This window comes from Magnolia sinica, chromosome 16 (genome assembly GCF_029962835.1).
Source record: "Magnolia sinica isolate HGM2019 chromosome 16, MsV1, whole genome shotgun sequence".
Taxonomy (NCBI): Eukaryota; Viridiplantae; Streptophyta; class Magnoliopsida; order Magnoliales; family Magnoliaceae; genus Magnolia; species Magnolia sinica.
Genome location: NC_080588.1, coordinates 14218506 through 14232698, shown reverse-complemented (window position 1 = coordinate 14232698; position 14193 = coordinate 14218506). Strand labels below are relative to the sequence as shown.

Genomic DNA, 14193 nt, shown 5'->3' with positions numbered 1-14193 from the left:
GAATAGTTTAGATCATTTTATTGATATAATTTTAGTGAGGTAACTGATAATTGATTTATTTGGAATTATTATTAACGTGCCGCGACGCATGGTGGACATGAGACGTATTTACTTTCATTTAGAAAATAAAATAAAATTGACATGCACTTATTCCCATCCAAACGGACCTCCACTATCATTTCCTCCATTTCCTCCGTCTGCAGTGTCGTTTAACCGCGCAGAATCACCAACGGCTGTAAACCGCGCTGAAGTAATGTAGAATCCTGTAGCAGAGCAAGAAAAGAACATTCCTGCCTCTCTCTCTCTCTCTCTCTCTCTCTCTTATCCAATCGCCCAAAAGGGCAACTTGCTGTCATAATCAGGTCAGCTGCTCTCTCTCTCTCTCTCTCTCTCTCTCTCAGCCTCTCTTATCTGTCTCCGCAACTTCTCTCTATCCCTCGCTCTATATCTCTCTGTCTAACCGCTGCGAATCCCTCCTTTACAATAGAGAGGGGCAACGGTCGAAGAGGGGCTTGCATTCGAAATCTCAGCGGAATGCTGTGTTTTCAAAATCACGAGGATTCGGATTACATCCAAACCCAACCTCCCAAACGCACCCTAAAGCATCCTAATCCCTCCCAAACCTCACTGCCAAACGAAATCTAAAAGGTGATTCCAACCAGGATGAAGTTAAAAAACAAATATCAGACTGGTCCAAAACTTCTCTGGGTCCTGGTAATTTCAATGGTGGGCATTTACTCCTCGATTTTTCTAATGGTGTAGCCCACTTGGATGTTGAATCTGCCTAATTTTTTGGGCTCTTATCCTAACATGAGCTGAAGAAACTGATGGATAGAGTGGATTTTGCACTGACATTGCGGTGGGCCACATAGAGCTTTCTGTTACAGGAATTCCCTGAAACAGTTGTTGTCGGAAACTCACTCCCCAGCTAAGATTGGTTGAAAATCCTAATATCTGATTCCTGTATACTTCTTCATGAAATAAAATCCTCAGATATTACATTTTTAACCGTCCAATAAACGTCCATCAATTTGATAGTCAGATAATAAAAATACACAAAGTATGGTTCATGACAGATCTAAAACTAACACCCCTTATTTGGACAGTTTAGTTTGAATTAATTGTGTGCCATGTAAACATCAAAGTTTTTTTTTTCCACGTAGCAGCATAAATGTAAAAGGGATCATAGAAGAACAAACAAATAGCAGACAGAGGAACAAGATTGGGTGTGATGGCGTTCCGTGCCCCACCGCTCAATGGCTTCTACTGCCGGCGAAATCCGATGGTTTTCTTCCGCGCATTCGCGTCTGTAGTTTCTCCGCCATCCAAGGCTGTCGTCTATGAACGGCATGGCCCACCAGACGAAGTTACAAGGTTCCACTCTTCTCAATCAGCTCCCAAGTTTTTTTTATTTTTATTTTTATTTTTAATTCACACATGTAAGAATGGTAGATGTTCATATGTTGGATTTCAGCATGTTCGCAATGCAAGATTCTAAGAATGGTAGATGTTGAGCATATGTTTATCATTATGCTTCATTTTCTTGTATTTATTGACAGATCGAGATAGCAATTGTTTCAACACTTGAGGTCTTGGTATCGATCCCTAGTGGGGGTGGCTAACAGTGGAGTGTGTGTACTAACAAGCTAACCCAAAAAAAAGAAAAAAAGAGATAGCAATTGTTAGGTAACTGATCAATATGCTAAAAATCCCAAGGACTGATGGAACGCGTCAGCTTGTTAGAGAAATGACTTGCTTAATACAATCAACAATACTGGTTTACCTCAGAACTAAACAAATACTGGCAGAGACTGCATGTGTAAAGCAGAAAATGGAATGGCTGCAGCTGTAGAGTTACTGATTGATGGAGAACAGATATGATGCAGAATCTTGCCTTGCAGTGGGGTTGAAGTTTGAGCATAAGTAGGTTGCTGTCTTTAGGATGAGTTCTGCCCTCCAGAGGTTCACTAGTTACCAACAGAATGTCCCCAGAATTCTAATGGTCCATCTACTGGTGATAATCGACTCTGGTTGGTTGCACTACCAGATTGAGCTGTTGGAAGAACCCAAGCCCGCACACACATGTGCATCGATGCCTGCCATGCCACTTAGCTGTGTGGTGTAAGCACATGATGTATGATCTAAAATACCGTTTTTAGATGAGCACAAGTTAAAAGACTGAGAGTACTCCTTAGCATTATTTGAACGAAGCACACCAACTTTGGAATTAAACTGATTTTGCACTTCCATATGAAAAACCTTAAAAACAGAAATAATTCAGATTTATCCTTTATTAAATAAAGCCAAGTCATTCTAGAGTAATTATCAACAAAAGTAATTGGAACTCTACCCTGACACACTTGAGACTTGAAAAAGACTTAAAAACATTTGAATGTACTAATGTAAATGGGACTAAACTGCGCTTTTCCACTTGAGTGTAACAGGGACTTCGGCTGATGTTTACTTAACTCACACACTTCACTCTAAGACTGACACAGAGGATAATGAAGGAATGGCATTCTTGAGAACTTTAAAGGATGGATGACCTAGACAACAATGTCATTGATAAGAAGATATGTTGGTTTGTGCGGACTGCGGACTCATATAACCCATCGGATCAATGGGTAGGGAAATGTGCAGTTCATGCTTATTATAATAGAGAAAATCTATTCATTGATTTGGACCATGCATCACGTGGAGCTCACCTATGTTTTTACCCATCCATCTCAAAAGTCACTTTGATTGGATTATTTTTCTTTGGAAGAGCATGATGCTTGATACGCTAGAACCTAGAAATTGTACGAGTATCATTCATTTCGAATTTACACAAAATTGTGAAACCCACAGTCTTAACTTAACCTCTTATTTTTGGGGCACTTGTTTGTTGAAATATGACCATTGGACATTTTTCATTTTTAACCATCCAATAAATATACACCTACGGATCTTCATGGCCTGTTAAAAAGAAGAAGAAGAAGAAGAAGAAGAAGAAGAAAAGACTATAATAGTCTCATAATGTCCATAATGGTCATTATGGGACCGTAAAAATCCATTATGGCCTAGCGTAACGCACAATAAATTAAAAAAGAAAAGTCCCTATTTTTTCTAGAGAAGAAAAAAAAGGCTAGCGTATTGGGGATGGGACTCTTCTTCTTCTTCAAGAAAAGAAAGCAACTTACCTCGGGCATGGGACTAAACTACGCTTTCCCACTTGGGTTTAATAGGGACTTCAGCTGATGTTTACTTAACTCACACACTTCACACTCTAAGACTGACACAGAGGATAATGAAGGAATGGCATTCTTGAGAACTTTAAAGGATGGATGACCCAGACAACAATGTCATTGATAAGAAGATATATTAGTTGGTGTGGACTCATATAACCCATCGGATCAATGGGTAGGGAAATGTGCAGTTCACGCTTATTATAATAGAGAAAATCTATTCATTGATTTGGACCATGCATCACGTGGAGCTCACCTATGTTTTTACCCATCCATCTCAAAAGTCACTTTGATTGGATTATTTTTCTTTGGCAGAGCATGATGCTTGATATGCAAGAACCTAGAAATTGTGTGAGTATCATTCATTTTGAATTCACACAAAATTGTGAAACCCACAGTCTTTAAGTCATGGTTTCAAACAAGGATTGTTTGAATAACTTAACCTCTTATTTGTGGGACACTTGTTTGTTGAAATATGACCATTGGATGTTTTTCATTTTTAACCATCCAATAAATATACACCTACGGGTCTTCACGGCCAGTTAAAAAAAAGGTCTGTAATAGTCTCATAATGTCCATAATGGTTGTCATGGGACCGAAAAAGTCCATTAGGGCCCAGTGTAACACACAATAAATTTTTTTTTAAACATTCCCTATTTTTTCTAAAGAAGAAAAAGAATCTAGCGTACTGGGGATGAGACTCTACTTCTTCTTCAAGAAAGGAAAAGCAACTTATCTAGGGCTAGGATGGGACTCTTCTTCTTCTTCAAGAAAAGAAAAGCAACTTACCTAGGGCTAGGATGGGACTTCGTCTTATTCTTCCTTTTCGTTCTTCTCCTTCTCTGCTTGCATTCTCTCTCTCTCTCTCTCTCTCTCTCTCTCTCTCTCTCTCTCTCTTGTCAATTCAAAAGAAAAACAATAGAGGGTGATGTGTCCTCATTATAGGCAAGCCTTTAAAATAGAGCAAGAGATATGTTACTCTATCCGCGTATGACACTTGATGCACTTGCACTGAAAAATTGTACGCATGAGACATTAAATAAAATTGAACCGATTAAAATGTGGGACCCATTGTTACTAAGCCACAATTCCAAAATCAGATTGTTTGAATGATCCTAATTGTTGATTTGGGGACACTGCCTTGTTGAAATAGGACTATTGGATATTTTTTCATTCTTCACTGTCCAATAAATGTTCATTGATATGATAATCAAGTGATGAAATGATCATACTTTTGGGCCAATTGCATTCTTGGGATAAGTGCCACAGGTTGCATGAATTTGGGTCCGATTTGGGAGCATTTGAATAGTCCCCCAAATCAGTGACACTATTCATCTGAATTTAATTTCAATTTTTTTAAAAAAATTACTTGAGGGGAATGATGTCAAATGTTAAGGATGTGCATTAGTAGGATGAGTGACATAGCTCACATGAATTTTGGGCCAATTAGGGATCAATCTAAGCTTGTTAGGTAGATCAAAATTATCAGATAGGTTGAGAAAGCATTCTTACCAAAGAGTGGACCCTTATACTATCATAAACATGTTCAAAACCACAAAAGAATACATATTTGGAATCCTCTCAATATTCCGGATTTTTTCGACATTTTTTAGGACCATTATGCATAACGGTAATAGTCCAGTCCTTTACTACCGCCATTACTGTTACTGTACACCTTGCTGCTATTGCTCTGTTTGATCGGTCCAATAATAAAGTCCACCATTTTCGTGACCTCCACCAATCTTCCTCATCATAAGATCTTGAAAGACAGAATGTGGGGTGTAAAAGGTCATTAGAACAATTGAATAATTTTGTAAGCTTACTAACTAACATAAGATTAAAAGGAAACTTGGCATAGAAAGAATAGAGGACAATAAGAGTGAAGGATTGGGAAAAACAATACCCATCCCACGCACTTTGGATTAGGCATCATCTGCTAAAGTGATAAATGAGCTTGATAATGGAGTATTAATTTAGGAGAAAACAGTGGACTCAGCTGTTATATAATCCGATACCTCAGAAATAATGGCCCACAAAGTAGAAGACGGAGAGACTGAACAAGTTCTATTATGTCTTGAATGTAGCGGTGGAGGAAGGAGTACTAGAGGGTAGGCAGATTCTTCAATTGCTTGGGAGTACTCATCCTTGTCGAGGGTAACCACATCTCCAGTTGTACTTCATGACCGTTGAGGTTTGGGATTAGAATCAATAGAATAAGACTCACTGCTTTCTTTAGAATGAGATATTTGATTTGCCTAAGCTGGCTTACACTTCTCAACAGTGTGATTTATGAGCCATGTACATTCTTGAGGGCCCCACGATCTCTACCACGACTTCCTAAATCATTATGATTACTTACCTCCTAATTACTTGAGTCACCAAGCTGCACTCCTTTTCCATTAGATAATACCAAATTAGATCTATCATTGACTTTATTAAAACTAATAGTGGGCCAAGAGACAAATGTTGAAGATGAGCATACCTTTCATTAAGCGACGGAACATCCTTTTTGCTGAGGATTTGAGTATGACTGGCTCATATTCAAGCTTAAATCTTAATAAGAATATAGCCACCCCAAAGTCGTCATGCTGCTGACATTTTCTTACCAAATCAGTCGTAAGCAGGTTTTGCTTTATTAGTTAAGCAACAGCTGTTACCTAATGGGAACGGCTTGACTTGTTACATGCTAAGGTGCAAAACAGGTGCCCTGAAAAAAAAAACCCATATTGTCCCGCTACAGGGCTGTAATGGTCCGTTGCAGTCTAGTGTAATGGCCTTGGGGCATTATGCAGAGCAATTTGAGAAGGAAAAAAAATGTACCTGGGATTTCTTCTTCTGTTGTTCTTGTTGTTGGTGCTTCTTCATTTTCTTCTCCTCCTGCTTCTCCTTCTCCTCCTCCTGCTTATTCTTTTGCTGCTACTATTGCTCCTCCTCCTCCTCTACAGGGCTGTTGCAATCTCTCTCTCTCTCTCCCCCCTTATGAGCCTAGTTTTAAAAGGGGGCTTTTTGATACTCCAGTTGTGTATGATGCTTGATACACTTGCATTCAGAAAATTTTACACGTGGCATATATTAACTCAAAAGTAAACCAGTTAAATTGTGGGACCTACTGTTACTAAGTCACAGTCCTAAAATTAAATTGCGTGAATGATCTTAACCACTGATTTGCAGATTCTTGTTTGTTGAAATAGGACCAATGGATATTTTTCATTCTTCATTGTCCAATAAATGTCCACTGATTTGATAGTCACAGTCCCAAAATCAAAATTGTTTGAATGATCCTAACTGCTAATTTGCAGATATTTATTTGTTGAAATAGGATCACTGGATATTTTTCATTCTTCATCGTCCAATAAATGTCCAATTATCTGATAGTTGAATGATGAAATATACAGTTGGGCAGAATCTGACCCGATCCAGCAGATCTGACCCAATCCGAACCGAACCGAAGGCCTGGATCTGTGCGGATCGAGTAGGACCACTCGGATCCGATTGTACATCGGATCAAGTTCGGATCAGTGGCCAATCCGGACCGATCCGATCCGATCCGAATGGATCCGATTCGATCTGATCCGACCCGATCCGCACAATGTTCATTCAACACTATTTACTAAAATGTTGTCCACTTGAGATTGGGATATACCTCATTTTTAGTTTAATATCATAAAATGATCTAGAAAAATAGATGAATGGCATGGATGAAATGAATACATCATGCTGGAGTCCACAAAGCACTGACTATCAGCCATTGGCTGGTGGAAGGAGTAGCCAATCCCTTTACTGTGCTCAAGGCTTGAGGTGCACGAGCACCAAGCCCTGACACATAGCTAGGGGAAAGCAAAAGGTTCTATGCCGTCCAGCTCATGGGAACTTCCCATGAGGTCGAGCTGTGTGGGCCCCACCGTGATGTGTGTCAAACATCAACACTGTGCATTTGATGGGTCCCCTTTAAATTATGGGATATCCTAAAAACCAGCCGTATACGGAACTCAGGTGGGCCATACCATCTAAAATCATGCGAAGAGTGAAGACATTCCTAAAACATATAAAAGCACTTGGTGGGGCCCACCTAAAATTTGGATGCATCTGAAACTTGGTCTGACCCCTCATCCAAGTGGGACACACATAATGGATGGTCTAGATTTGTGAACCACACCTCGGTGGGCCCAAAAAATATCATGATGTTTTAATGGGAGGGTAACCGTAACCCCTCTGGCAGGTGTACGTAAGCAGACTAGCAGGTGTACCATGCACCATGCCAGCTGCCAGCTGGTGTATTGACATAAGCAAGTTTTGTGGGTCCCATCATGAGGTATGTGTTATATCGAAATTGTTCATCCATTTGGCAGGCTTGTCTTAAGGCTTGAGCCAAAAAAAAGACAGATCTAAAGATCAAGTGGACCACATTGCAAAAAACAGTGGGGGTTGAACGTCTACCATTGAAACGGAGGATTCGATCCGAACCGTACCCAACCCGATCCGACTCGGTTTCCCTGACCGAGTCGGACTCGGTTCGGGTCAGGCCAGCAATGCGACGGATCGGATCGAGTCAAAGGACCCGGACTCGGTCCCGGATCGGATCGAGTTCGGTCAGGGCATTGAAAGTTTCGGACCGAGTCGAGTTGGACTCAATCCGGTCCGACTCGACTCGATGCCCACCTCTAATGAAATATGAATAATTTTGGGTCGATTGCATTAATGGGATGTGTGCCATAGATTGCATGAATTTGGGGCTGATTTGGGGCATTGAGTGGTCCCCTAAATCGGCGACACTATTCATCCTAATTTAATTTCAATTTTTCGTTAATTTTTTTTTTTTTTAAAACTCGGAATGATGTCAAATGCCTAGGGATCTGCATTAGTGTGTTGATGTTATAGATTGCATGAATTTAGGGCCAATTTGGGGGCATTTGAGTTATCCCCCAAATTAGTGACATCTTCATTTGATTTTGATCTTAATTTTTTCTTATAATTACTTGAGGTAAATGATATCAAATGCTTAAGAATATGCATTAGTGGGACAAGTGCCATGGATTGCATGAAATTCAGCCCAATTTAGAGGCATTCGAGTGATCCCTCAAATTGGTGATATTATTCATCTGAATTTAATTTCAATTTTTCTTAAAGCTTCCTTTTGGGGGGATGATGTCATATGCTTAGGGGTGTGCATTAGCGGGATGAGTGTCATAGCTTGCATAAATTTCGGGTCAATTTGGGTCAATCCAAGCCTGTCAAGTTAATAAAATCATCTGACAGGCCGAGACAACATTCTCACCAAAAAGTGGATTATTACACCATCATAAACATGTTAGAAACCACAATGAAATACATATTTGGAATCCTCTCAATATTATGGATTTCTTTTTTCTGTAAAAAATGATTGTTATTTTTGGAATCCTTGTTAGAATGCCGAGGTTTCTTCAAATAGTTGATATGTAATATAAATGTTTGTCTGACAAATACCTGTCCTACTGTATCTTACACTTCCTTTGCAGCATTAAGAAACATAGCACTCACACTAATGTATGATTATGTACTATTCAACAATAATGTCATGATTGCCACTCATCATATGTACTATCGTTCTCATCAGGCGCCATTGATGTCAAGTATTTTAACTTCCTTGGCCGTCAAGAAGGCATGCGCAAATTTTGACCATTGGAGATTTTTTTACCCATTCAAATTTATAGAGGTTATTCGAACCCTAAAAAGTCTATGGACTCAAAAAACCAGATTTGTTCTCAAATCTGTCTCCATGAAAACAAAATATAAAAGAGGAGCAAATACACAACTTATGGAAATAGCAGGGAAATGTTTGGAAACCTTAAAGCTTCAATCGCTCAAGCCAACACGAAATACAGACTGCACTGGATGCATCAATTAGCCCAACACATCACATTAGAAAAAACACACAGCTTCACATCTTTAAATGAGGAAGACCACATGCATCATTCACAGCTTCAACGCAGACTATCAGCGAGACTGACACATGGAAGAGGGAATACAACCTAGATTGCTTAAGAATCTCTCGGCACAAGAAGATTTAAAAAAGAGGAGAAATGAAAGGAATAATGAGGAAATATTTTTAAGAGGAGGAGAGAAAGGAAAACTTTTACAATGATGGATGACTCTTTGGTACCATGTCGTTTTTTTTTTTTTTTTTTTTTTTTTTTTGTGGGGGGGAGGCACCAAAGCAAAAAACCAAAGCTGCCCTCCACATTACAATTTAATATATGCACCATAGATCTCTCAAATATACATAGGGGCTACAATGATGAAGAAAAAAGAAAGGAGCTGAGCTGTAACAGATTTATGGCCCAAATTACATTCACTGCTCATAGCTATCAACTTTAATGGCTTGTAAAGTTTTTATTTGTCTTTTTAATTTTTTAACTTCTCATCAACAAATGTATATAAAAATAGAAACCTACCAAACAAATGAGTTGAGAAAAATCTTGCTCATGTATAATTTGGATCTTTGTTGCTTTACATGCAGGGTGATTGACCTTCCTCCAGTAGAACTGAAAGAGCATGATATCTGCGTCAAAATGCTTGCAGCTCCAATCAATCCTTCGGATATCAATAGAATAGAAGGTTAATACTTTTATGCTCTATTTTATGAGAAGTTGGTCTTTGTCGGTAGCTTTTTTCATGTTGTTTATTTTGTTAGATGCACAACAATGAGAGAGGAAAAAGGAAGTAATTTATGTTGTTATATTCTCAAATTTCAACCTTGACTTTAGATCTTCTAAAATTTTAGTATCTATGATTTAAAATATTTTCAAATGTATCTTTCGAAAAAGAAAAGAAAAAAAAAATTGATATGTATATTGTCATTCACTCGTTGAAATAAAATAGCTGGCAAAAGGCTATGATGGTTATGATGATTATTGTGGTGGTGGCAATGATGACAACATTGATGATGGTGATGCTGAGGATGAAGATGACTATGATGATGATGACAACGACGACGGGGGCAATGATGATGATAGTGAGGGTGATTGATGATCATTTTGATGACGAATGGTGATGATTATGATGAGGATGATGAGATGGTGAGGAAGAGGAGGATGATTGATGAAGGGGGGTGGGGTGGTGGTGGTGGTGATAATGATGATGATGACGCTTACCAGGAGGATGATGATACTATGATGACGATGTTGGGGAAGATGAAGATGAGGATGATGGGGGTGGCAGTGTCAATGTTGTCGAGAACAAGGATGACGATGAGATGGTGATGCGAGGATGATGATGACAACAATGATGTGGTTGTCCCATGATTGTTGCCTATAAAAAATCCTTTGATTGTTAAAATCATAAGAATTTCTTCATAATCATAGATACTAGCTTTACTAGTAAAAGAACTTGAATTTGAACTTTCAACAGGAATTATTATCATCTTGCATTGTTTTGGCATGTTCTTGATGTTTAGTGTCGTCTAAATACTCTGTTCTTGTGAAAAGATATGGATCGGAGGTAACTGTCTTAGGACTTGAAGTGTCTATATCACACTATGTTTTGCACCCTTCGGATATGGAAGTATCATGGGAAGCATAGGGAATATTGCATGTATCATGTAGTGTATAATTACATTACATGATACATGCAATATCATGGGAAGCATAGGTAACTGTCTTAGGGACTTGAAGTGTCCAACATTTTGACAGTGGGACCCATTTGTACGTGTGGTATCCACTCCGTCCATCCCTGGATGTGGGACCTACCTTAATGTATGTGCATTTATCCGCATCGTCCAGCTGTTCAGGACGGTGGGATCCACCGTGATGTATATGATCCACACCGTCCAGGGCATCGGCCCACCCTAATGTATTTTATCCACGCCGTTCAGGGCAGACAGCCCACTGAGATGTATGCGTTGTATATCCATGTTGTCCATCTGGTGGGACCCATCTGGCACGTGCAGGGCCCCCCACCTGCTGCATGTGCAAGGCCACCTTGTTGTAAATATATGCTGCCCATCCGTTTTGCTGGATCATGGGCTGCCCCAAAAGGCCCAATGTGATGTATGTGAGGCCCATTGTGATGTACATGAGGCCCTTGTGTGAGGCCCATTGTGATGTATATGAGGCCCTTGTGTGAGGCCCAATGTGATGTATGTGAGGCCCTTGTGTGAGACCCAATGTGATGTATGTATGCACTTGCAATAATGTTGGCGCGACTTAAGGAAAATGGTGGAATTTTCCAGTGAAGCTTGAGGCGATGTCGACAGATACATGATTTATGCACTTGCAATGAAACATTACAAAAGAAAAAAATATGCATACTAGTTTTTCATTGTTTGGGGGACAAACCTATGTGCTTTCAGGCACAACGATGCTCTGAAATCCCTCTCCAATTGTGAGTTTGTAACCAAATTCGTGTTTTGATGCGAAACAATTCTAGTGGTGTTGTTAAAAGTTAACTACAAAGAATATCCCCAAAACATTTGGGCAAAAAATAAATATCTATTTCTATGTCGTTTTTTTTTTCTTTTCTTTTTCTTTTTCTTTTTCTTTTTGGTTGGTTTTAGTCAAAATATCGTAACATCATAAATACACCCAAATATTGATGATATTTTGGCAAAATATCGCAAACACCACATGATATTTGCGAAATATTGCCAACTTCTCAATACATCAGCTTGTATTGACTATATGCAAGGGATTTTTTGCCTCTGTTTTATCTCTGACCTGCTACACTGATAGTATTGGCATCCATATGATGATACCATTGATACATCAAACACCAATGATATCAAGATATACATTCCATGTGTGTTTGGTTGTTAACAATAATACCTTCTTTTATTTTCTTTTTTGCTATAGCTAGTTTTGTCCACTTGCCAATTCTATTTGGATAAAATTGTATTCGATTCCATTCATTGCCAGAATTGGCAATTCTACAGCTGTGGTGTCACACCCGTGACTCCTACAGGCCCTTCTTGTCCTCGTTGGGTGGTTTTTGTGAAAGTGTTTGGTCATCGAAAAAGAAAAAAGGAGAAGGCCATCTCCTGCTGATTGGCCACTCAATTTTGTCCAGGAGTTCTCGAAGAGATCCTTTGAAGAATGCTTTTAATGCACTATCGATTGCTTTCAGCTCTGAAACTATGAATGTCATGGAATTACAAAATCTATTTCCCCATTCCAGGGATGCTTAGACTTACATCATGTGGAACCTTACGTCATGACATGATCCGACTCTGTTACTTTTAGGGTCCATTCATTATAATATGATAAAAAATCAATACAATCAAGTCACTTACAGACATGCATGATTAAGTTTTTGGAACTTTGATTGAATCAATTCATGTGAGGAAAAATCATACACAGTGCCAACCAAAGAAACCTATGTATACTGGCTGGAAAATTAAGTTCTTCCATTTTTATTTATTTATTTATTATTATTGATGTTTTTCTTCATTATCATATTAGCTGCACGGCATTTGCATGTTTTAGATTATATTTGTCTTCATAATTTCATTTTCATTGCAGAAGCTTAGACTTTGGATGACATACCAGGATGCTTTTAACATAACTCGGTAGTATATTTTGATCTTTGTTGCATTTAATTTGTTACAGGGAGACGCTTGATTAGTTAATTCAGTTGTCATGTATAACTGATGCTGGTTGGAGATTCTAGCTAATTTATTTCCGGGAGTATCATGCACTCTTTCTTGTGATAGCTAAATATCATTTTTCTTGACTGATTGCATGTAAAATTTTCACCTGTAGGTGTGTACCCAGTGAGGCCTCCAGTGCCTGCAATTGGAGGATACGAAGGTGTGGGCGAAATACAAGCTTTAGGGTCTGCAGTGAGGGGTCTCTCTCTTGGCGATTGGGTCATACCGTCTCCTCCATCCTTTGGTATCTGATATCGTGAATATTTTTGCAAGTTTTTCCAGTCACCTGCTTATGTTTATTTTGTGACGCAAGTGTTTCTATTGTTTTAGCATGCTTTTCATGTACAGTTTCTACTTTCAAATATCATCTGGTGGTGTTCGTGTTCTCTTCTTGATCTTTTCAACAATGATGAATAATGTGCTATTTAGGGACATGGCAGACTTACATTGTAAAAGAGGAGAGTGTCTGGCACAAAATCGACAAGGACGTTCCTATGGAGTTTTCTGCTACAGTGACTGTAAATCCCTTGACAGCTTTGCGGATGCTGGAAGATTTTGTTAAGCTGGTTCCTGGTACAGTGACGACTTTTCAAGTTTTTCATTTCTTTTTCTTTTGTTGGGGATTTGATAGCAACCTTTTCATATATTGTTGCCCTCTTGCCTGTTTTCATTTTGATAATTTCTTGGGAAATTACTAGGAGATGCTATCGTGCAAAATGGTGCTACGAGTATTGTTGGACAATGTATTATTCAGCTGGCACGAATTCGAGGCATCCGTAGCATAAATATCATCAGAGACAGGTGTTGAAAGTTTTAGAAATTTCAGAGTTTTCTTTTTAGTTATTCATTAAGAGACAAATTTGTGAATTTTTTACTTGCAATGGGAATTCTCATCTATTTTTTTTTTTTTCCTTTTATTACTGATTTGGTGCAGACATTTAATTCTTCATCATCACTGCCAACACCGCATCTAATTCACCATTGTCATCACTATCACCGTCACCACCACGATCATCATCAACACAACCATGACAACACCATCACCATCATCTTAGCCATGTCCACAGCTGTTTGGATTTGGCTCTATCAATCATGTTTTGCCAATCATTCCTATCAAAGGATTTTTCCTCGGTAAGTGAAAAAGCCTTCATATCCCTTTTAACCACCTCAATCCAAGTCCTTTTTCTTTATCTTACCCTCTTAAGCTCTTTTAACCATACTCAAAGTTCCCATCCTTGTAGTTTTGGTCTTTGTTGCACATGACCAAACCATCTCTGCTCTGCATCATTTTAACTCCTTTTGGGACTACCCTTTGGCTTCTTTGGATGACCTCATTCTTAATTCTATCCT

General features: G+C 38.9%; 1 protein-coding gene across 4 annotated transcripts in view; it reads left to right on the top strand.

The window, feature by feature from the left end:
• Nucleotides 1–215: 215 nt before the first annotated feature.
• The window catches only part of LOC131228545 (enoyl-[acyl-carrier-protein] reductase, mitochondrial), a 32556-nt gene continuing 18578 nt past the window's right edge, over nt 216–14193 (top strand). Inside the window, exons 1-6 of one of the 4 annotated variants that reach the window (XM_058224277.1) lie at nt 216–362; nt 1167–1374; nt 9721–9818; nt 12956–13087; nt 13273–13416; nt 13542–13644. In XM_058224277.1, coding sequence (XP_058080260.1) covers nt 1232–1374; nt 9721–9818; nt 12956–13087; nt 13273–13416; nt 13542–13644 — 620 coding nt within the window. In that variant the 5' untranslated portion in view covers nt 216–362; nt 1167–1231. Of the gene's footprint in view, nt 363–391; nt 649–1163; nt 1375–9720; nt 9819–12955; nt 13088–13272; nt 13417–13541; nt 13645–14193 lie in introns of those variants that run through there. The other 3 variants (XM_058224278.1, XM_058224279.1, XM_058224280.1) reach the window with 3 other exon arrangements.